Source organism: Diceros bicornis, chromosome 5 (genome assembly GCF_020826845.1).
Source record: "Diceros bicornis minor isolate mBicDic1 chromosome 5, mDicBic1.mat.cur, whole genome shotgun sequence".
Taxonomy (NCBI): Eukaryota; Metazoa; Chordata; class Mammalia; order Perissodactyla; family Rhinocerotidae; genus Diceros; species Diceros bicornis.
The window spans coordinates 6,094,799-6,118,790 of record NC_080744.1 but is presented as its reverse complement, the minus strand read 5'-3'; the positions used below and the strand labels follow the sequence as shown (position 1 = coordinate 6,118,790).

Here is a 23,992-nt window from a genome sequence, read left to right as displayed (position 1 = left end):
AAGAACTGTGATGATAGGGACTTTTTTTTTTAATGAGGTCATAAAAGTTTATAACATTGTGAGATTTCAGTTGTACATTATTATTTGTCAATCACCGTATATATGTGTCCCTTTACCCTTTATGCCCACCCCCCAAACCCTTTCCCCTGCCGGTTATGCCGGCCATAACCACTAATCTGTCCTCTTTGTCCATGTGTTACTTTATCTTCCACATATGAGTGAAATCATATGGTGTTTGTCTTTGCTGTCTGGCTTATTTCGCTTAACATAATACCCTCAAAGTCCATCCATGTTACTGAGAATGTGGCGATTTTGTCTTTTTTTATGGCTGAATAGTATTCCATTGTATATGTATACCACATCTTCTTTATCTGATCATCAGTCAGCGGGCACTTGGGTTGCTTCCATGTCTTGGCTGTTGTGAATAATGCTGCAATGAACACAGGGGAGCATAAATCTCTTTGAATTGTTGATTTCAAGTTCTTTGGATAAATACCCAGTAGTGGGATAGCTGGGTCATATGGTATTTCTATTTTTAATTTTTTGAGAAATCTCCATACTGTTTTCCATAGTGACTGCACCAGTTTGCACTCCCACCAGCAGTGTATGAGGGTTCCCTTTTCTCCACATCCTCTCCAACATTTGTTATTTTTTGTCTTGGTGATTATAGCCATTCTAACGGGTGTAAGGTGGTATCTTAGTGTAGTTTTGATTTGCATTTCCCTGATGATTAGTGATGTTGAACATCTTTTCATGTGCCTATTGGCCATCTGTACATCTTCTTTGGAAAAATGTCTGTTCATATCCCCTGCCCGTTTTTTGATCGGGTTGTTTGTTTTTTTGTTGTTGAGTTGTGTGGGTTCTTTATATATTTTGGAGATTAACCCAAAATATATACTGTCAGATATATGATTTGCAAATAGTTTCTCCCAGTTGGCGGGTTGTCTTTTCATTTTGTTCCTGGTTTCATTTGCCTTGCAGAAGCTCTTTAGTCTGATGAAGTTCCACCTGTTTGTTTTTTCTTTTGTTTCCCTTGCCCAAGTAGACATGGTATTCGAAAAGATCCTTCAAGGACTGGTGTCAAAGAGTGTACAGCCTATATTTTCTTCTAGGATTTTTATGGTTTCACGTCTTACCTTCAAGTCTTTGATCCATTTTGAGTTAATTCTTGTGTCTAGCAAAAGATAATGGTCTACTTTCATTCTTTTGCATGTGGCTATCCAGTTTTCCCAACACCGTTTATCAAAGAGACTTTCCTTTCTCCATTGTTATGTTCTTAGCTCCTTTGTCGAAGATTAGCTGTCCATAGATGTGTGGTTTTATTTCTGGGCTTTCAGTTCTGTTCCGTTGGTCTCTGTGTCTGTTTTTGTACCAGTACTGTGCTGTTTTGATTACTATAGCTTTGTAGTATATTTTGAAGTCGGGGATTGTGATGCCTCCAGCTTTGTTCCTTTTTCTCAGGATTGCTTTGGCTATTCAGAGTCTTTTCTTTTCCCATATGAATTTTAAGATTCTTTTTTTTTTTTTAATTTTTTAATTTTATTTTATTTATTTATTTTTTTCCCCCAAAGCCCCAGTAGATAGTTGTATGTCATAGCTGCATTTCCTTCTAGTTGCTGTATGTGGGACACGGCCTCAGCATGGCCGGAGAAGCGGTGCTTCAGCGTGCACCCGAGGTCCGAGCCCGGGCCGCCAGCAGCGGAGCGCGTGCACTTAACCGCTAAGCCACGAGGCCGGCCCTAGGATTCTTTGTTCTATTTCTGTGAAGAATGTCATTAGGATTCTGATTAGGATTGCATTGAATCTGTAGATTGGTTTAGGTAGTATAGACATTTTAACTATGTTTAGTCTTCCAATCCATAGGCAGGGAATATCTTTCCATTTCTTTATGTCATCATCGATTTCTTTCAATGATGTCTTATAGTTTTCATTGTCTTTCACCTCCTTGGTTAAATTTATTTCTAGATATTTTATTCTTTTTGTTGTGATTGTAAATGGGATTGTATTCTTGACTTCTCTTTCTGTTGGTTCATTATTAGAGTATAGAAATGCAACTGGTTTTTGTAAGTTGATTTTGTACCCTGCGACTTTGCTGTAGTTGTTGATTATTTCTAATAGTTTTCTGATGGATTCTTTAGGCTTTTATATATATAAAATCATGTCACCTACCAACAGCGAGTTTCACTTCTTCGTTGCCTATTTGGGTACCTTTTATTTCTTTTTCTTTCCTAATTGCTCTGGCATAAACCTCCAGTACTATGTTGAGTAAGAGTGGCAAGAGTGGGCACCCTTGTCTTGCTCCTGTTCTCTGAAGCATGGCTTTCAGTTTTCCCCTGTTGGGTATGATGTTGGCTGTGGGTTTGTCATACATGGCCTTTATTATTTTTGAGATACTTTCCTTCTATACCCATTCTCTTGAGACTTTTTATCATAAATGGATGTTGGATCTTGTCAAATGTTTTCTCTGCATCTATTGATATGATCATGTGGTTTTTATTCCTCATTTCGTTAATGTGGTTTATCACATTGATTGATTTGTGGATGTTGAACCATCCCTGTGTCCCTGGTATAAATCCCACTTCATCATGGTGTATGATCTTTCTAATATATTGCTGTATTTGGTTTGCCAATATTTTGTTGAGGATTTTAGCATCTGTGTTCATCAGTGATATTGGCCTATAATTTTCCTTCTTTGTGTTGTCCTTGTCTGGCTTTCAGATCAAGGTGATGTTGGCCTTGTAAAATGTGCTGTGAAGTGTTCCGTCGTCTTCAACTTTTTGGAATAGTTTGAGAAGAATAGGTGTTAAATCTTCTTTGAATGTTTGGTAAAATTCTCCAGAGAAGCCATCTGGTCCTGGACTTTTATCTTTTGGGAGGTTTTTTATTACTGTTCAATCTCTTTACTTGTGACTGGTCTATTCAGATTCTCTATTTCTTCTTGATTCAGTTTTGGGAGGTTGTATGAATCTAAGAATTTATCCATTTCTTCTACATTGTCCAATTTGTTGGCATAGAGTTTTTCATAGTATTCTCTTATAATCCTTTGTATTGCTGTGGTATCCATTGTAATTTCTCCTTTTTCATTTCTAATTTTATTTATTTGAGCCTTCTCTCTTTTTTTCTTGGTGAGTCTGGATAAGGGTTTGTCAATTTTGTTTATCTTCTCAAAGAACCAGCTCTTAGTTTCATTGATCCTTTCTACTGTTTTTTTGGTTTCAATTTTATTTATTTCTGCTCTGATTTTTATTATTTCCTTCCTTCTGCTGACTTTGGGATTTGTTTGTTCTTCTTTTTCTAATTCTGTTACATGTGGTTTCAGATTGCTTATTTGAGATTTTTCCTGGTTGTTAAGATGGACCTGTATTGCTATGAATTTCCCTCTTAGGACCGCTTTTGCTGACCCCATATGAGTTGATATTGTGTACTTTCATTTTCATTTGTCTCCAGATATTTTTTGATTTCTCTTTTAATTTCATTAATGATCCATTGGTTGTTCAGTAGCATGTTGTTTAGTCTTCACATATTTGTGACATTCCCAGTTTTTTTCTTGTAGTTGATTTCTAGTTTTGTAGCATTATGGTCAGAAAAGCTGCTTGATATGATTTCAATCTTCTTAAATTTATTGAGGCTTGCCTTGTTTCCCAACATTTGGTCTATCCTTGAGAATGTTCCACGTGCACATAAGAAGAATGTGTATTCTGCTGTTTTTGGATGGAGTTTTCTATAGATATCTGTTAAGTCCCTCCGGTCTAGTTTTTCGTTTAATTCCACTATTTCCTTGTTGATTTTCTGTCTGAATGATCTATCCATTGATGTAAGTGGGCCATTAAGGTCCCCTACTGTTATTGTGTTGTTGTTAATATCTCCTTTTAGGTTTCTTAGTAGTTGCTTTATGTATTTTGGTGCTCCTGTGTTGAGTGTATATATATTTATAAGTGTTATGTCTTCTTGATGCAATGTCCCTTTTATCATTATATACTGCCCCCCTTTGTCTCTCATTGCCTGTTTTATCTTGAAGTCTGCTTTGTCTGATATAAGTATGGCGACACCTGCTTTCTTTTGTTTGCCGTTAGCGTGGAGTGTCATCTTCCGTCCCTTCACTTAGAGCTGAGATGTGTTTCCCAGAGGCAGCATATTGGGGGTCTTGTTTTTTAAGCTATCCAGCCACTCTGTTTCTTTGATTGGTGAGTTCAATCCATTTACATTTAGAGTGATTATTGATATATGAGGGCTTAATGCTGCCATCTTATCAATTGTTTTCTGGTTGTTCTGTATTTCCCTTGTTTGTCGTCCCTTGTTTTTCAGACTGCCAGTTCAGTTTGGCTGTTCTCTGTGATGGTTTTCTCAGTTTTCTCTTTATTTATCATTCGTGTCTCTGTTCTGATTATTTGTTTAGTGGGTACTATGAGGTTTGTGTAAAAAATTTCGTAGATGAGGTAGTCTGTTTTCTGGTAGCCTCTTATTTCCTTAGTCTAAGCTGATTCCATTAGGGATTGGCTTTTTTGTTTTTGCTTTTTGTTAACAGTACTAACCATAGTGCTGTGTCCACAATCAGTATCAACAAATATCTGTTAAGTGACAAAGTATCTAAGGGTGTGACAGTGAAAGAAAAAACTGAGCAAGATGTAGCAGGATGAGTTATTACTGTGTTTTATTTTTAAATAGGAAACACCCGATTTGAAAGAGGCCGAGAAAGGAGCCACCTGTGAATTCAACACACCTACTCTGTATCTTGTACTGTGGTAGATGTTAGATAAGCAAGATACATATGATTCAGTCCCTGTAATCATCTTTGAGAGAGGAAGGCAAGGAATTAATGTCCCTAAATAAAGACATTTGGGTATAGAGAGAGGTTAGCTTGGGAACAGAGTTGAAAAGACTTCTCTGGAACTGGAGGAAAAACAAAAGGAAGATGACTTAGAATACAGAAAAATTTTGAGAGAGCAAGAAGGGTGTGTTTTGGGGGATTTTTTTAGGTCAAAAGAAAGGAAAACATGAGCTCGAGAATAGTGCTTGTCAAACTTGAATGTGCCTGTGAACTGCCTCAGGATCTTGTTAAAATACAGATTCTGATTCAGTTTGTCTAGAGTGGTGTCTGAGACAGCATGTCTAATGAGCTCCTCGGTGTTGCTGCTGCTGCTGATTTCTGAACCACATTTTGAGAGCAGGTCTCTAACCTTAGGCTTCCATATTCTGGTAAACTTAGAGGCAAGCTGAGGATGCAAAGTAGAGGATCAGGGATTTGAAGAATGTGGGAAAGATTTAGGATACTTAATATGACAAATTTAAAGGTACTAGAAAACCTAAAATTATTAAGTTGCACTAATGTATTTAGTGTGAACTTAATCCTAAAAATTGAGATTTTCCGTGGATGTTGGATTGTTTCCAATAAGTAGTCATTAATTTTTTTAAAAATTTTATTGAGGAGCCTGAAGAATTTGAAAAACTTTTATTTTTAATGCTTGTCAAAATCATGAAAACCCCAAAAGCATATCTATTCTTAGTGTAGATCTTTTTAAAAACTTAAAAATAATTTTTAAATAAATTTTTTAGAAAAACCTTAAAAGCATATTAAATAAGACAAAACATGTCTATTACCTTGTACACATATTTCTATTTCTCTGTGACTTTTTTACCTATGGCAGTGTCAGCTATATATATTAAATACAGCCTTACCCAAAGAAACCAACTTTTGTTTCCTCAGAGACCCAGAAAAAACTAAGAGTTATGTAACCAGGAACTATTTTTTCATTCTCTCCATGAGTACACATTTCATATCCTTTTTATAATGATTTAGGTGGTAAAAGTAAACATGTATTTAACATTATCCAAAGGCATTTATGTATTCCTTAACCTGTTCATTTGATGGTTATTCTGTAAAGTATAAGAGACAAGGGTAAGTTAAAAACCTATTTGGTGATCAGTGATTTGTATTTTTTTTTTTTTTTTAAAGATTTTATTTTATTTTATTTTTTCCCCCCAAAGCCCCATTGGATAGTTGTGTGTCGTAGCTGCACATCCTTCTAGTTGCTGTATGTGGGACTCGGCCTCAGGATGAACGGAGAAGTGGTGCCTCGATGCGCACCCGGGATCCGAACCCGGGCCACCAGCATCGCAGCGCACGCACTTAACCACCAAGCCACAGGGCCGGCCCAGTGATTTGTATTTTTATCTTAATTAGAAATTGTTCAGGATCTTAAGATTTTTCATTAATTCAATTTTAGTCTAAAATCTTAAACTAAGGGCCTGAAAATTACAATCTAAGCTAGTGTATTAAGCATTATAAGTTGTGGCATTTTAAGAATTCATCGCTTTTAATAGAGATATTATCTATTATAAAATTTAATTGAACGTATGATATTACAATTTTATATTTTGAAAAGGAGTGATGTTAATGTATTCAAGCTGTGAAGCCAGTGGAGAAAATTTAAGAAATTTAAGTTAATTAGGCTTTTCCTGAGAAGATAATTTCAAGTTTGCACAATTATGTTATACCAGTAGTATTTTTACATGGTAATAAAATCTGGGCAAAGACGAGTAGCTGTTTTTAAACGAGTCTGATTTTTCCAAAGAGTCATCTTTAAATAGAATTTTTATGTGAACTTTTGCTATACAATTATATACCACATATTAAAACTTTTCAGTTTGTTTAAGAACGTTTTTTTTTCCTGTTCTTTAACCTAGTGACCAAGGCCATTAATTAAACTCAGAGCTAGTCTATGTTTTCCCTCGAATGTACAGCTTTTGGAAAGACGATTTTTTTTCTTAAAGAGAGTACATTTAAATCATAAGAAGTAAAGGAAATCTTAGAAATCTTTGGGGTTTATTTAGTTTACTGTGATATAAGCACTTAACTTATAATAATGATATTTGTAAGCCAATTAGAACAGGAGCTTGTTCCAGTTGATTTTGTCCTGATTAATACTGTCTATAGATAGAAAAGATATACCAAATTGTTTGCTCAAAAAATATTTCATATTTATTGTATGGAAAAATTTTACCTTCTATATAACTTAGAGGATCTAATTATGATAAGGCAGCAGAAGCAAGTGCTAATCTATTAAGAATGTTGACTAGCTAAAGAAACAATAACATATAATTAAGCACCATTAGATTGATTAGGTTCATCAAGGAAGCATCATTGTTGAGTGTATTGGTTTTAAATATATTTCCACAAATTCTCTGAGATTCTTCCCTTGAAGAGCTGGAGTCCAATTCCCTGTTCCTTGAATGTGTCTGGACTTAATGACTCACTTCTGACAAATAAAGGAGAAATAGTGGTGTGTGACTTCAGAAAGTAGGTCATTAAAGGCACTGCAGCTTCCGCTGGATCACTTGCTCTGGAGAAAGCCAGCTGCCATGTTGTGAGCAGCTCTCTGGAGAGGCCCAGATGGCAAGGCACTGAGGCCTCCTGCCATTAGCCCCCAGAGTGGTCTCCAGTGATCCTCCAGTCTCAGTCAGGCCTTCAGCTGACAGCAGCCTAGCCATCATCTTGATTGCAGCGTCAGAGATATTTCAGCCATCCAGTAAAGTCACTTCCAAATTCCTGATCCACAGAAAGAGAGATAATAATGTTTGTTGTTTTAAGCTACTATATTTTGGGATGTTTCGTTACACAGCAATAGATAGCTAATAGATTGAGAATTGTGATTTCTAGAAATTTAATGAGACCTTCTTTTTTTTTTTTCAATGTCCGTATCCTGTACAATAATGGCATTGAATTTTCTTAGTTTCTAAAAGGCTAAACTTGCTTAAGGTTTGGAAAACTATTAAATATTGTTTTGTTTGGCTTTTGGAAACCCTCATTTTTCTGAGTTTGCCTAATTTATGGTTAAATGAGGTTCATTACAATCCTTTCTTTAGCTTTAGAATTCTAAAGTAATGTTAATTTGCAGTTACTCAATTATTTAGAGAAACTGAAGAAAGCTGACCATTGAATGTTATGGATTTTTTTTCCTTTCATCTTTGGTATAGGAATTTGATTTTTGTAGATATTGACACGTATTGGACCCATAGTAAGTAAACATGAAAAAAACCTTAAGTTTTGGATGGAGGAAGAGGGCTTTGGTTATTAGAGTAAAGAAGCTCATATCAGTACATTTAAAAACATAAACAGAACACACCAATAAAGAAACAAGATTCCAGATTCCCTGTCAGCTGCCACTTGACCAGGATACTAATCACCTAATAGTCAGACCATAAAATCAAAACCCGTTTCCACCTCTGCTGCCATCTGTGTGGAAACTGTTGTCTGTGTGGTCAGTCAAAATCAGAACCAGAAGCAGGCTTTGCCAAGAATCAGATTCACTGTGCAAGAGCCACATTGCTCAGTGAGTTTCATGAGGAAAGGTTAACTGAGGACTCAAGGGCCCAAGTCTCAGAAAAGGTGCACTTTCAGGCCATGTGTCTGATTCTCATGTTGGGACCCAGAAGGGCAGTACAGTAGTGAAACCTCCAGAAATAGACATCAAACCAGGAGTCAGAAACATTTGGTTGTTACTTTGCAGTTTGTTTTCTTACATGTAAGAGAATCAGCTGATACGCTAAATCAAGGAAATCCAAGAATGAGAAAAGAGAAAAAAAAAATTTGCAGACTGGACACAGCAAGTCTTTTGTTTGCACGTTTTATGAGTAAACTGGTTAGCTGACTGCTACAGAGAGTTCAGTCTGCGTATTCTGCTCTTGTGTAGGAAGGCTAAGGATATCAAAGAAACCATTTTAGTTGTTTTAAAAAGTATATTTTAGTTGTGTAACATATGTGACAATCTTTCTAAGGTCTGCAGATCTTTTATCAGCACTGCTACCTTAAGCCCGGTATGCACCATTTCCCTCATTGAAATTTCTTCCTTATCAATATAAAAAAAAAAATTTGGAAGCAACCCAAATGTTCCGTAATAGGAGAATGGCGTGTCTAGTCAATGGAATATTATGCAGCCTTTAAAAATAGTTTATATCCTTAGACCTGACAATTCCATTTTTAGTATTTCTGTTCTCTAGAAAAACTCATAAACGAGGATATGTGCATAACAATGTATGCTATAAGATGGCAATAGTGAAAACTGTGGCAAAGAAAATGTCTATCAGTAGGGAACTATGAGTCCAACCATAATGTGGAATACTGGGCAACCATTAAAAGGAATAACAGATATGTGTGGATTAACATGGAAGGATATCTGCAACATGCTGAGTACTTACTATGTGGTCTATGTTTGTTTTTTAAAAATAGCTTATTGAAGAACGTATATATAGAGAAAAAGACCTGTTAACAGAGTTTATCAGGATTCTGGTGAAAGGGCTGCCAAAGAATTTGACTTTATATCTTACTTCTATATTGTTTGCATTTTTTTACAATAAGTGGTTACTACTTTTGTAATTAAAGTTATACCACTTATGAGAGATTTTAACAACATGGGAAATACTTATATTAAGTGTAAAAGTGGGATATAAAACTTTATGTATAGTATCACAACTGTGTTTTCTTAAAGTGTGCATAGAAAGTGATTTGAAAAAACACACAAAGATGTTTCAGAAGGTGACTTTGGGTAATTGGAATAAACTTTTCTAATGGCCACCATGAAGGAACAGAGTTGGAGTCCAGGTAAAACCAGAAAGAACTGGTAGAAGATGAAAGCGTCCAAAAACTAGAGGTTGTGGTAAAGTTTAGTACGAGTTCAATAAAGGCAGGAGTGTAGGTGGTTTCTGAAAGAATTAGCTGTTAGAGGGCAGCCTGGTGGCATAGCAGTGAAGTTTGCACATTCTGCTTCGGAGGCCCAGGGTTCACTGGTTCAGATCCTGGGCGCGCACCTACTCACCGCTCATCAAGCCATGCTGAGGCGGCGTCCCACATAGAAGAGCTATAACTCTACAACTATGATACACAACTATGTACTAGGGCTTTGGAGAGAAAAAAAAAAAAGAGGAAGATTGGCAACAGATGTTAGCGCAGGGTCAATCTTCCTCAAAAAAATAAATAAATAAAAGAAGTGTGGAACCATCGTGTTCTGCAGTCAATGCCATTTGTAAAAAAAAAAAAAAGAATTAGCAGTTAAAAAGGTCTGTTTCTGGTAATTTGCTGCTGACATCTGTGCCAGTCTTCCTCTACTTTGTATATGGGTTGCTGCCACAGCATGGCTGATGAGCAGCGCAGGTCCGCACTGGGGATCTGAAGCCATGAACCCAGGCTGCCGAAGCAGAGCACGCCAAACTGAACCACTATGCCATGGAACTGGCCCCTACTTTTGTGGTGTTTTTACACCCCTTGCCAAGAGCTGAAATAAGATGCATTAGATCAAAGGAATCTTTTTATGAAAAATATACAAGGAATCAAATGCAAAGGTCAAGAGATAATAAACAGCAAGACTAGGGGCCCGCCTGGTGGTGTAGCAGTTAAGTTCACGTGCTGCACTTCAGTGGCCCGGACTTCGCAGGTTTGGATCCTGGGTGCAGACCGATGCACCACTTGTCAAGCCATGCGGTGGCTTCGTTCCATATAAAGTAGAGGAAGATGGGCACGGATGTTAGCCCAGGGCCAATCTTCCTCAGCAAAAACAGGAGGATTGGCAACAGATGTTAGCTCAGGGCTGATCTTCCTCTCACACACACACAAAAAAGCAAAAATGAACAGCAAGATTAAAATGGTAGATAAGACTAAGTGAATTTCAAATCATTGTTAAGTGTGAAACTTGCCTTTTATATCACTTTTATTTACTATAACTCTAAGGAATTAACTTATTTAAATTATTAGGTATTAACTTCAAGGACCAAACGTGCAGTTGCATGTTCCTAAGAGTTATGGGGTGCTCTAAACAGACTGCTTCACATTTTGTAAATTTAGCTCACAGCTCTTTCAACATATATCTGCACTTTTCTCTTTTACTCTAACTCACTTCCCTTTCCTCTTCTTCATTGTTTAATCCCATCAAAGCTTATCCTGATGAAAATCATTTGACTGCTTCTAAAAGAGAACAAAAAGGGCTCTCATGTTAATAATAATTTGTGTATCCTATAGTTTGCTTTCAAATATTTGCAGATTTTTCTGTAGCAAAACTTAATCCCTGGGCCGGCCCCGTGGCTTAGCGGTTAAGTGTGTGCGCTCCGCTGCTGGCGGCCTGGGTTCGGATCCCGGGCGCACACCGACGCATCGCTTCTCCGGCCATGCTGAGGCCCGCGTCCCACATACAGCAACTAGAAGGATGTGCAGCTATGACATACAACTATCTACTGGGGCTTTGGGGGAAAAATAAATAAATAAAATTATAAAAAAAAAAAAATTATAAAAAAAAAAAACTTAATCCCTGACTGACTTCTCCTAGCCACACTGGTACACGCATTCCCCACCACTACCCCCACCCCAGTATCCCCATCACCACCACCACCACCACCACTAGTTGTTTTACGCGTCTGGCATACATACTAACGTTCTGTTCTCTAGGCAGAAATTAGTTACAGCATAAATCTAATATAAAATGTATTCCATACAGGAGAATGAATTATTTCTGGATTACTCACTATTTTAACTGGGTTAGTATGTCTTCTTTTAATGTATTTAATCAGAAGTTGACTGTAATTGGTTTCATTTTTATTCCATTGTGTTCTTTCAATACTGACTACTATATAGTCAATCAGAGAAATTGTAATATTAGCTCTCTAGAAAGTACGAGCAGGCCTTTTTCAACTGGGGCGTTATTTCTAATTGGTATTTTCTGGGTTAATTTTTGAAGGCATTAACAGTTTTTTCACCAAATTTGATGAGGAATAACAAGGTGCCTGAGGTATATTTGGTAGTTTATAGTCTCATCTTGTAGTAGTCACATAGCTAAGAAGTTTTCAAATACACATATCTTTAATGTTATTGTATTTCAATGCTATTTGATACTTGGCAAAGTTTGCAAAGAAGCATACTGAGAAGGCTTATAGTTCCCCACGTGTCTAGATTTGATTGTCTTTAAGCTCCAAATAAATATATAGACAGTAAGTATAATTTCTTGTCTGTTCACTCAATTTTTTTAATATTCTATAGACATGTTGAATGTGAAGTGATCCACAACAGTTGAGGTTGTCATTGGTGAAGAATTCTGAACACTTGAATCATGCTTTCATTTAGTTCTTTAACTATGATTAGGTAGAACTTCAGAATTCTGTCCTGGCACTTGTGTATCCTAAGGATCAAAGGGAGTATGTGAAAAAGGAATTGGAAACTATAAAGTAGTAGACATATATAAAGTATTCTTTACTTGGTTTTAACCAGAAGACCTATCATAAGAAAGTCTCCTAAGGGAACCATGACACAGGTTACCACGTGTACGTTTACATTTGGGCTGCAGATTATGGATAGTAAATTTGCCTCAGGAAGAATAGGCGAGTGGGATGCTTGCTGGTTCAGCGACCTTCCGTTGGCATGTATTGTCTAATGCTCAAAGATGGCACAGTGTGAGGGGCTATGCTACTGAATCAGAAATGTTTTTTTTCTCTATTTAAATTGTCATTTCACTCTTTTTGTGATTTGCATTCTTTCTTTCCTAGCTAACAGAGGTGTACTGTAGGAAGGTAAGGTACAGAGAAAGTTTGGGGTGAAGTAGTAAGAAAGAGGGAAAAAAGTAACATTTCTCTCATGGAATGAAAAATACTGTTAGTGTACCATACTGTATGTGAATGTTTATGTGTATCATATACTTGATAATTTTTTTTCTTTTAATCTAAATTTTATAATTGGGTCTAAATTATTCTGTCATATTTATTACCAAGTAACTTAACACAAATTTGCTAATTTATTATTCTGTTCTTATAGTTTTCAGCATTTGATTTCATCCCATCTCCAAAATTAAAGCCCTCTCAAGGAATTCCAGTCAATGATGATTTATGTTTTAGCAGAAAAAGAGTGTCAAGAAACTTATTTCAGACTAGTCGGGATTTTAACCCAGATTCTCTTCCTGTATGTGCTGCTGGTAAGTAAAAGGTGCAGGTAGTGGACATGTTGAACTAAGTGAAAGATTTCTCTGAACTTCATAGTTCATTCAAGGGCTCATAGAACTTACAATCTACTAGACAATTCAGATTCAATAAATATTTGTTAAAGATCTGATAAGAATGGACACTTTGACATAATTGTCTCACAAAACCCTGGAAAGGTTTCTCACTGAAACGCTTTGAGCAGTAATGTAAGGCAATATTCGCTTAATCAACAACTCATACTTATTTCCTGTGTATCAGGTACTTTTCTAAGTACTAGGGGTATAGCATTCAACAAAAAAGGGGAACTTTGTGCCTAATGGATCTTGCATTCTAGTTGGGGCGAAGCAGACGTTAAATAGATGCAAAAGCTAGTGGGTTAGGTGGTGGTAAATGCTGCAGAGAACAATAAAGCAGAGAAGAGGAATATGGAGGAGGCTATTTTAACTAGTGTGGTGGAAAAAGGCCATATTCAGAAGGGAATATTTGAAGCAAACCACACAGATTTCAAGAGAGAAGAGCAAGTAATTCCAGGAGGAGGGAACAGTCAGTGCAGGGTAGGAGGCATATTTGAGGGACATCAAAGAAGCTGGTACGTCGGGAACGAAATGAGTAAGGAAAAGAGAAGTAGAAAATGAAATTAAAGAGATGATAGGGGTCCTTATGTATAAGACCTAGTGAGCTGTTGAATGAACTTTGGCTTTTACTCAGTGAGGAATATTTTGAGGAAAGAAGCAACATCAATTACCTTATGTTTTCTAGCCTTGTTTTGTTTTGTTTTTGTTTTTTTAATAATTTTATTTATTTACTTAATTTTTCCCCCCAAAGCCCCAGTAGATAGTTGTATGTCATAGCTGTACATCCTTCTAGTTGCTGTACGTGGGACGTGGCCTCAGCATGGCCGGAGAAGCGGTGCGTCGGTGCACGCCCGGGATCCGAACCCAGGCCACTAGCACTGGAGCACGTGCACTTAACCGCTAAGCCATGGAGCCGGCCCTCTAGCCTTGTTTTGGATGTCATGTTTAAAGTAGACTTAAGGAGGGCGAGGGTGAAAACAGAGAGTCTGTTGTAGAGGCTGGAGTTGATGGAGACTTTCACCGGGTAGCAGGGAATGTCGTGAAAAGTGATTGGATTCTGATTATATGTCAGAGGTGGAGTGGATGTGATTGCTGACGGATTGGGTATACAGTGTGAGAGAGGGAATAGTCAAGAGTGCCCTAAGGGTTTTGGCTAGAGCAACTGGAAAGATGTTTAATTGCTTAAGTGTTACAGAAAGTAAAAATTATGGTAGTTCAAAGACATGGTCATTGTTGTGGGCCATATCAGTTAGAAAAGTCGTTAAAGAGGAGACAGTACTCGAACTGCATCTTTTGGGGATGTATGTGATACAAGTAGTTAGAGGGAGGTATGAGGAGAGCAAAGGCTTATATTAGGACTGGGCTTGAGATATTCTAGGTGCTATGTAAAGGCAAGATCCACTTTAGATGGTCAAAGATAAATTGGCGGCCGGCCCCATGGCTTAGCGGTTAAGTGCTCACACTTCGCTGCCAGCAGCCCGGGTTTGGATCCCGGGTGCGCACCGACGCACCGCTCCTCTGGCCATGCTAAGGCGTGTCCCACATACAGCAACTAGAAGGATGTGCAGCTATGACAGACAACTATCTACTGGGACTTTGGGGGGAAAATAAATAAATAAAATCTTAAAAAAAAAAAAAAAGATAAATTGGGATTTGGGGAACCCTTGTGTGCTAGGCTCAAAAACTTGGGCTCATACTTATAGAGCCCTAATGGAGATTTTTTTTATTAAGGAAAAAAGAAGCTAGAGTGATAAAGTTGTTTACAAATAGAATAGAAAGGAATAATCAGGAAAATATGACAACTGGATGTAAAAGGTGAAGAAGCGGGGGAGTAGAGAAAGATTTCAAGACTTAGCAACCAGGTAATTAGCAAAATGGTAATGTGTCGACAAAACGAAACCAGTTGGGAAGGGAAAATGGTTTATAAGGGAAAGATTGAGTTCGTCATAAGTGTTAACATTTATTTAATATCCAGATGATATCAGTTATTGAAATTTGTTGGCTATGAGTTCAGACACAATATTTAGAGAACATTGTTACCCTAGGAGAATTTATAGACCTTTATGCAGTAAAATTCCCTAATCTTTTCCGACAAAAATGAAAATAATGATTGTGTAGTTTAATGTTTATTTAATAGAGAAAAAGAAATGCAAGAATTTATCCAGTTATGCTCATACCATTCCTTTGGATTTTTATAAGGCTAATGGTTTCTGTACCATTGAGAAGCTCTTACCTAGTTGTACAGATTTTAAATAACTGGAGAATAAGACAAAATATAACCTAATGCTAGATTGGATGATACAAATTGTAATAAGTACCACGGGATTCAGGAAAGGAAAAGATCATAGGTATTGAAGTGGTTTATGAAAACTCCAGGAAAGAGGTTAGACTTGAGCTGGACTTGAAAGAAGGGAAGAGTCTGTGATTAGCAGTGAGGCAAGAGGGACTGTTGCAGGTAGGCAGAAAATACAGCCAAAGCATGGAGGTGAGACTTAGCTAAGAAGACAGCCAGTGCATGAAGGATAGAGGGGCCTGAAATCACAGGGAGAGAATTTAAAAATATCATTTCAGAACTACAAGGGATCAGCTCATTTTATAGATGAATAAACTGAACGCCAGAGAGTCATTATCATCTTCTTTTCTTCAGACTTATTCCCCTGCCCAGGAATAACCTTAACCAGCCACAGGAGAGGGAAAGGGATCTGGGAAGCGTGCCTGGATAAGTCTGGAAACCATGTGAACGCTGTGTTATAAATATGTGAGGAAAGGAAGGAGAAGAGTTCTGCAGTAGAACTTTTTGGGTAGAGTGTACACTACAAATACGGGGAAGAGGGAGAAGCCAGGTCTGGAGAAACATTTCATGGTGAGAGAAGGGAGCGTGTAGGGAGAAACTGCCTTTGTGTGTACTTTTTAATATACTTTTCTTTTCTCTGTACTTTACCAGTCTGTCTTCTGTCCTTTACCCCTGCCACTAATCAGATCTGCCAATAGCAAAAGCTTTATCCCTTTCTTGCCTCTCTGGCTCACTGTACATATACTCCTATATTCATTCCCACACAAATGACACCAATATCTGTGAAATTAGATGTATTCATGAAGTAAAGTTAACCTTTACTTTTATGTTTTTCTCTTCTTTCCTTGCACAGGCACCACTGGGACTCATCAGACAAATTTTTCTGGGAAATGTGGACAACTTGTATTTTCACAGACATGTAGTAAAACTGGCAGTGTGGATTCTGACTTACAGTACCTGGGGACAGCTAATAGTCACCAAGATAAAGGTTTAAATTCCAAATTTATTTGGATACAAATTTTTCATAACTATTATGTGGGGTTTCCAAATCTAGCGTATATATTATTTTGTGTAATTATACTTATCACAAAAAAAGAAAAGGATGTTATATTTTTAATAACTTTAATATAATTTTTTCGTAAGTGTTACCCTAAAATGTTAGATCTATAATAATGTTAGATCTTAATATAAACATAACTGGTTAAAATTAGAGAGTTTAGAAACTCATGGTGGAGATGAGCATTTTAATACCAAGTAATTGAAAATAACGTTATCCATTAAGGAGTACTGTGTTAGCAGAAGACAATTATTTTCCATAATGGTTTTTAATTTTAAGGCAATTTAGAATTTATTATGTCCCCTGTTAGGAACCGTAACTTCCTGACTAGCTATCATTTCAGATACCTTATATGTCTATAAGATATAGAAGAAAAGGAAGGGTTTGAGGCTAGCTGTCAGTCATATGAATTTTGGATTTGAAGGAGTTTCTTAAATTTCCATGCTGATTAATAGCTTTATCAGTTATTATTTAGAGATAGGATCAAATCAAATATTTCTAGAGATATTTTAATTTTTGTTGTATATCCTTTACTAAAGTTTTTTGAGTGATAGGGTTGTTCTTTGAGGGATATACTTCTGTCTTTATTTGTTAATGAAAAAGTAATAGTCATTTGAAATTAGTAAAGAAGATTTAGTTAATATAGCACTTATATTCTAGCTACCATTTCCTCTACCCACTCCATAGGGCCACATAACTCCATAAAGTTTTTCTTTGTGGTGTTATTTTTGATAAAAATAGTCTGTCTTTTTTAATGATACAGCTATTTCCTAAATCTTGACTAGATACTTTTGAGACTTGTGATTAGTAGAAGCAGAGAGGATTCTCTGTGTTGCTCACCCTGTTCCTGTTCAGGATATCCCTGAATGATTACATTACCTTGAAGACACCTCCACTCTCAGTGCTTAGTCAGATCTTCATAGCGACTCTGGTTTTCTATAACCTCTCAGAATACCTATTAGAGCAACTACTAAAGGGATACTATGTTCTTCTAAAGTCAGGATTTAACTTAATACTAGGCTATACATTAAAAAATCTGCCAGGACCACCACCATCTCAACTAACATTCTCCTGAAATACATACAAAAGAATGGAAGGCCAGGAATGGCCAAGATAATTCTAAAGAAGATCAAAATGGAAGGACACTCATCCTATCAGTGCAATGATAAATAAAACGTTGTACTACCAGTGCAGGGATAGACAACATAGACTAATGGAACCAATAGGGAGCACCTAAGAAGAGACCTAAATATATATGTGGGAGCTTTGTAGAGGAAAGGGAAAAGATGGGCGGTTTAAAAAATGGCACTGGAAAAGAGTGAAATTCATACTGTACAAAAGATAAACGCCAGATCGGATAAAAACCTGCATGTGAAAAGCAAAAAAACTTTAAACTCCTAGAAGATGTGTGTACATAAATGACATATTCTCTTGTTTTGTTACAGTGTATGCTAGCCTAAATTTTGGCAGTAAGACACAGCAGCCGCTTGGTAGTCAAACAGAACGTACTTCATCATACTCTGGTCCAAATCTAAGTCCAGGAGCCTTCATGCTTCCATCCTGTCCTCTCTCATCACCTCGAACTAGTCCAAAGCACACATCTCTTACCGTATCTCCAAAGAAATCTCGAGATAATTCTGTTAATTTCTCAAATTCCTGGCCTCTTAAAAGCTTTGAAGGACTATCAAAGCCAAGTCCGCAGAGAAAGCTTGTCAGCCAAAAGTCATCTGACCCTACAGGTAGCAACGATGGTAAAAATTAATACTTTGTTCAAATTTATTTGTATATTTAAATTATTACTTTGGAGTTAGGGTTGTTTGATCTTTAAAAGCTGGTAAATTGCATTTTATTTCTCTGAATTGGTAAATAGCTAGGAAAGTGTTTAACAGTGTATTAAATAGATCAAATGTGTAATATTAAAATTCAATTGAAATTGTCATTTCTGTCTTTTTTTTTTTGATAATTTTATTTATTTATTTTTCCCCCAAAGCCCCAGTAGATAGCTGTATGTCATAGTTGCACATCCTTCTAGTTGCCGTATGTGGGACATGGCCTCAGCATGGCTGGAGAAGCGGTGCGTCAGTGCGCAACCAGGATCCAAACCTGGGCCACCAGTAGTGGAGCGTGCGCACTTAACCGCTAAGCCACGGGGCTGGCCCTGTCATTTCTGTCTTATATTGCCACTTCAAAGTCCTTTTTCGGAACTAGGCAAATAATGCTGTATAACAGACATGAATATGAACAGCCTGAGAGCCTGCTAACAAATGTTTATGTAAGATTATTTTGAAGGGTCTTTTATTATTTGTTATAGACTAAAATATTCTTAACAATAGCCCACTCCAAAATCATGAAATTAGCATATAAGTTTATTCAAGAAAGAGCCCGTCTCAAAATAAAAAGCCTGTTAAAGGTGACCCCTATATCCCACGTACTTTCTTATCCCCAGCCTCTGAGGTCAGATGTTCCACCTTTACACTGCCCCGCAACACCAATGTTCCAGGTGATAGCCATAAGGTCAGTTTATCGTATAGTACAGTCAGTTTTATCACTTTCTCGCACTGAACCTTCATTCCCTTCTATTAATTTCTTTCTATGTTTGTCTGTCCTACAAGATCTAATATTGTATTGAAAGCTGAGACCTTATTCAGTTTGTTCTCCCCAGTGCCCAGTATTACTGCTTTGCATATAGTAGTCGTTCAAATGTTGCTTACGTAATGAAATCAAGCCAGAAAAGTAGCCTTTGTAGCTTATTATGGACTTTACCATGCAAATATTAGTCATGATAATGTGTATGAAGATAGCAATTTAACTTGGTATGTAATATTTTTATTTAATATGAAAGGATTTCCAGTGACTCGTTGTTATATTTCGGGGACACTAATACTTTTATCTCATTTTAAATAATAATCTTTGTTTCTAATAAAAGATAATGTGCTTTTTAATTTAAAAACACTATATTCCAAACGCTTGTGATTATAACTCTAACTTCTCTGAAATTAAAAAAAAAGTAAAATATGTATTTTCCATGCAGGAGAAGATTCTCAAGAAAAACCTTCTCCAGTTCAACTTACACCTGCCTTGGTGAGATCACCATCTTCCCGACGAGGCCTGAATGGGACCAAGCCTGTCCCTCCTATTCCCAGGGGAATCAGCCTTCTGCCTGATAAGGCGGATTTAAGCACAGTGGGACGCAAAAAGAAAGACCCTGATGATATTTGGAAGAGTGAAAATGATAGTCTTAAAATTGATCTTTCAGAATTAAATATCAAGGATAAAGATTTGGATCAAGAAGAGGTTAGAACCAAATACCATTTTTAATAATTTTAAAATGCTTGTGATTTTCTGTAGTATAATAGTTGTTATTGAAGGAAAAATCAAGTACTTTTTATCCCATAACATGTTTTCTTATACAAATATTTCATGTTCATTATAAAAAATGTGGAAACTATAGTGAAGTATTAGGAAGAAACTTCATCACACCAAATCCCACTACCTAGAATAATTTACCATTGACACTCTAATGTGTTTCCTTCCTGTATTTCTTCAATGCATATATTATTCCTTTTTAAGTTAAAAGTATGTATAATATAGCAATATACCCAGGCACTAACCCCTCCCAAATGAACAATTTGTCATATTTGTTTCCTATTTTTAAAATAAATGAAACATAATATAGTTCCCTCTCCAATCTAGTCCTCTCCCTCCTTCACCAGAGGCAACCATTATCACCATTAATTCATATTTTATGTATTTTATACTTTTTATACTAATATATTAATATTTTGGTATGTTTATATTGTATTTATATAATTGATTTTGGCTCATGTCTAGTTCTTGCTATTGCAAACAGTGCTGCAGTGAACATTCGTGAGCATGTCCCTTGTGTATACGTGCAAGTGTATTTCTCTTTATGAAACTGAGATCATGTTGTAAACTCATCTTTGAATCCCAGGTCACTCCATTAATACTATAAAAATGTATTGGCAATATAACTTTACATACTAATGATGTCAGAGAAGGAATGTGGTTGTTATATTAGTTTGGATCCAGAGCCCTGTTTTCATAAATGCTTCCTTTTTATCCTATCAGTCTGCTTGACCTCAGATTTAAAAAAGTTACATTAAATATGTAAACTGAAACACTTGATGATATTCTGTGGTCTTATTTTAGCCTATTTTTAAGATGTAACCATCGTACTGATAGTTTACTCAATAAAATAAAGTTAATATTAATGCATATTCATTTTAAAAATATTTCTTTAATGTTAAGCGTGTGTAAAACTAAGTTATAAAATACCAAAATTGGTTCTTAATGAATTAATTAGTCATTCCAACTTCTAACTGCTTGTAAAAGCTTTCCTTTATTTATTTATTTTGTGAGGAAATCAGCCCTGTGCTAACATCCACCAATCCTCCTGTTTTTTTCTGCTGAGGAAGACTGGCCCTGGGCTAACATCCGTGCCCATCTTCCTTTACTTTATATGGGACGCCACCACAACATGGCTCGCCAAGCAGTGCATCGGTACACGCCCAGGATCCGAACTGGCGAACCCCTGGCCGCCACAGCGGAGCGTGCGCACTTAACTGCTTGCGCCACCGGGCCGGCCCATAAATGCTTTCCTTGTTTTTCTCCCTTAATTGTACTTCAGTGGTACTTGGAAGAGAATTTATTTAAAGGGAAGAAACTTATAGAAGAGGCATTTTCCTACGTAACTCATAAATTTCATCTGATCGTACATATTTTTGCATTGTTTTTATAACTTAAAAGTAGCCCTTTTTCTTTTAATGGATAATTGAAAAGGTAATTTCTTCTATATAATTATTGGTAAATGTAAGAGGACACTAATGTTTTTAGATATTCAACCTTCCAAGGATTTACTAGAGAAGTGACCATACTATTCAATTAAGCATTGTAATTGTTATAATCAAAATGTAGACAAAACACAGCTTATGTATGTTTCTGTGTTCCTTAATCTGTTCACGGTTCTATACCCAACCTTAATATATTAGCTTGTAATAACGATTTCTACTCTGCATTTCTAGAAATACTTGGCTTCAGAAGTCACATACAGTGATCTGTTATTCTCTGAACTCTAACACTGGCAAGCTTGATGTAAACTTCAAATTTGAGAAAACTGATTACTTTCTATTAACTTTCTCATAGAACTGCTAAGTAGCCATATCAGCACACCAGTGACCTAAGATTAGCTGGACCCTGTGACTCAACTCTGCTGTCCACCGTGTGATTCAATGATTCGCTTATTAATTGAATGATTACAATAGATTATTCGTGCCCAGTGCTGTAAATACCGTGGTGAATAATAGCTTTAGATCCTTCCTTTTAGGATCTAGGCTTACAACCTAGAAGTTTGTTTATAATCCGTTATAATACCTAACGGATGAAATCTGTATTTATGCTATGTCCAGACATGTTAACATCCATCTTGTTAGTTCTAGATTGGAAAGTGGCTAGCTAGATATAGTTAATGGAGTTTAAAATCTAAGGATAACTTTTACTAATATAATTGTCTTGTAAAGTTAATTGTTTTTATTTTTTCTTAGATGCAGAGCTCTCTCAGGTCCCTTCGTAATAGTGCAGCTAAGAAAAGAGCAAAGCTGAGTGGCAGTACTTCTGATCTTGAAAGCCCTGATTCTGCGATTAAGCTCGACTTGACTATGGACTCCCTGTCTCGATCTTCCTCTCCAAACGTCAGCTCTTACAGTGAAAGTGGAGTTTACAGCCAAGAATCACTGACTTCTTCTCTGTCTACAACTCCCCAGGGGAAGAGAATAATGTATTTTATTTTTTTGACATGTTAAATGAGTGCTAATCTGTAATTTGTGGTCTGAAGCCCTAATATCACATTTGAAAAAAACTTTCATTAAATTTTTAGTTTTTAAAATGTTGAAATATGTTTATAAGACAACAGAAAAATTTACAGATATTACCTTGCTTGGCTTTGCTTTGGAGTGGGGCCGGAGAGAGAGAACAGGGTCCCAGCTGGAACCTAGAGAGAGCACGGCCCCAGCTGGAACGTAGAGCACCTAAATTAATGTAAACCCCATTCCCAAAGCCCGGGTTGTTCTTCTGCCTGCCTAAGATTTATCCTATTCCTTGTTCTTTAGCCCTTTTCTGGATCATTGACTCTTGAGGTTGACCTATAGCTGATATTACTGCTTTCATTTAAAACTCGGCATCGATCTCCTCTAACTTACGGGTAAACTCCACCCAGCCGTTACCCCACTGTTGTATTTTGTTATTCTGTTATCGTGTAGAAGCTTAGGGTTCCATGCCATGGCTTTCGCAGCCGTCTGAGGAGTCTCCGTACAGCAGTAGTGCTGGAACTAGAGTCCTGGCCACCCCACACTGACAGAGAATGATGTGCCGTATAGCAGTTTGACTAACTTTTCCAGATTACCTGAGTAACCTCTAAGTCTTAAACAGTGTTCTCACCTTGATTTCTGAGCGTTTCTCTGACCCTATTCTAGGATTTGGGGGACTCCTTTCCCTCTACTTTAGACAAAAACCTAAGAGTAGAATTGCTAGGTCATAGGGGAGATGTACATTTAATGGCTAGGTCATAGGGGAGATGTACATTTAACTTTTTATTTTATTTTTTTTAAAGATTCTATTTATTTATTTTTCCCTCCAAAGCCCCAGTAGATAGTTGTATGTCATAGCTGCACATCCTTCTAGTTGCTGTATGTGGAACGCGGCCTCAGCATGGCCGGAGAAGTGGTGCGTCGGTGCACGCCCGGGATCCGAACCCCGGGCCGCCAGCAGCGGAGTGCACGCACTTAACCGCTAAGCCACGGGGCCGGCCCAATTTAACTTTTTAAATAACTGCTAAACAGTTCCCCAAGATGCTTGTGCAATTTTACCCCCGCACCGGCGATGTATGTGAGTTCCAGTTGTTTCACATCCTGATTAACATTTGCTGTTGTCAGTCTTTTTAATTTTACTTTCCTTTGCTTTTATTCTGAACCATGTTTATATATAGCTATTAGAAGTAAATATTTAAAATTAAATTAAATTATTTTCACGTCCGTGAACTGAAACCTCTAACAATGTGGGTAAATAGAGATTGCATAATCAAAGGAGAGATGGTGTTCTATTAACTTCAGTGAAAAAGGGTGTTTTGTTTCAGCAGTTCATAGAATTAAACTGAATTTTTGTGTCCCATTGTGAGATTTGTCTCATCCCATGATCTCCTTTTCATTTTTAACTTAAATAGCAGCTTATTTTACAGTTGGAAATTTTTTCTTACTGAAACTTCCTTTGTTGTAATTACCTAGGTAGAGTAATGTAATATATTTATAAAATGAATTTGGAATGGCTATATGGGCTGATGAAGTAACTATGTTTACATTAGGTTACCAGACATTTCAAATATATATATTTATGTTTTAGATCTAGAGTCCTTCCCTTATCTTCTGTGAATGTGAAATTTTTTTTTTTTAAGATTTTATTTATTTATTTTTTTCCCCCAAAGCCCCAGTAGATAGTTGTACGTCATAGCTGCACATCCTTCCAGCCGCTGTATGTGGGATGCGGCCTCAGCATGGCCGGAGATGCGGTGCATCGGTGCGCACCCGGGATCCAAACCCCGGGCCGCCA

At 36.9% G+C, this 23,992-nt stretch overlaps 1 protein-coding gene across 7 annotated transcripts in view; it reads left to right on the top strand.

Annotated features, from left to right (window-relative positions):
- Positions 1–23,992, top strand: part of TOGARAM1 (TOG array regulator of axonemal microtubules 1) — an 81,952-nt gene that overhangs the window by 8,105 nt on the left and 49,855 nt on the right. For 6 of the 7 annotated variants that reach the window (XM_058540662.1, XM_058540660.1, XM_058540661.1 and 3 more), the window contains exons 2-6: positions 12,788–12,944; positions 16,172–16,306; positions 17,821–18,114; positions 19,407–19,669; positions 21,937–22,169. In XM_058540662.1, the coding sequence (XP_058396645.1) occupies positions 12,788–12,944; positions 16,172–16,306; positions 17,821–18,114; positions 19,407–19,669; positions 21,937–22,169 (1,082 nt within the window). The remainder of the gene's footprint in view (positions 1–12,787; positions 12,945–16,171; positions 16,307–17,820; positions 18,115–19,406; positions 19,670–21,936; positions 22,170–23,992) is intronic. The other variant, XM_058540663.1, reaches the window with a different exon arrangement.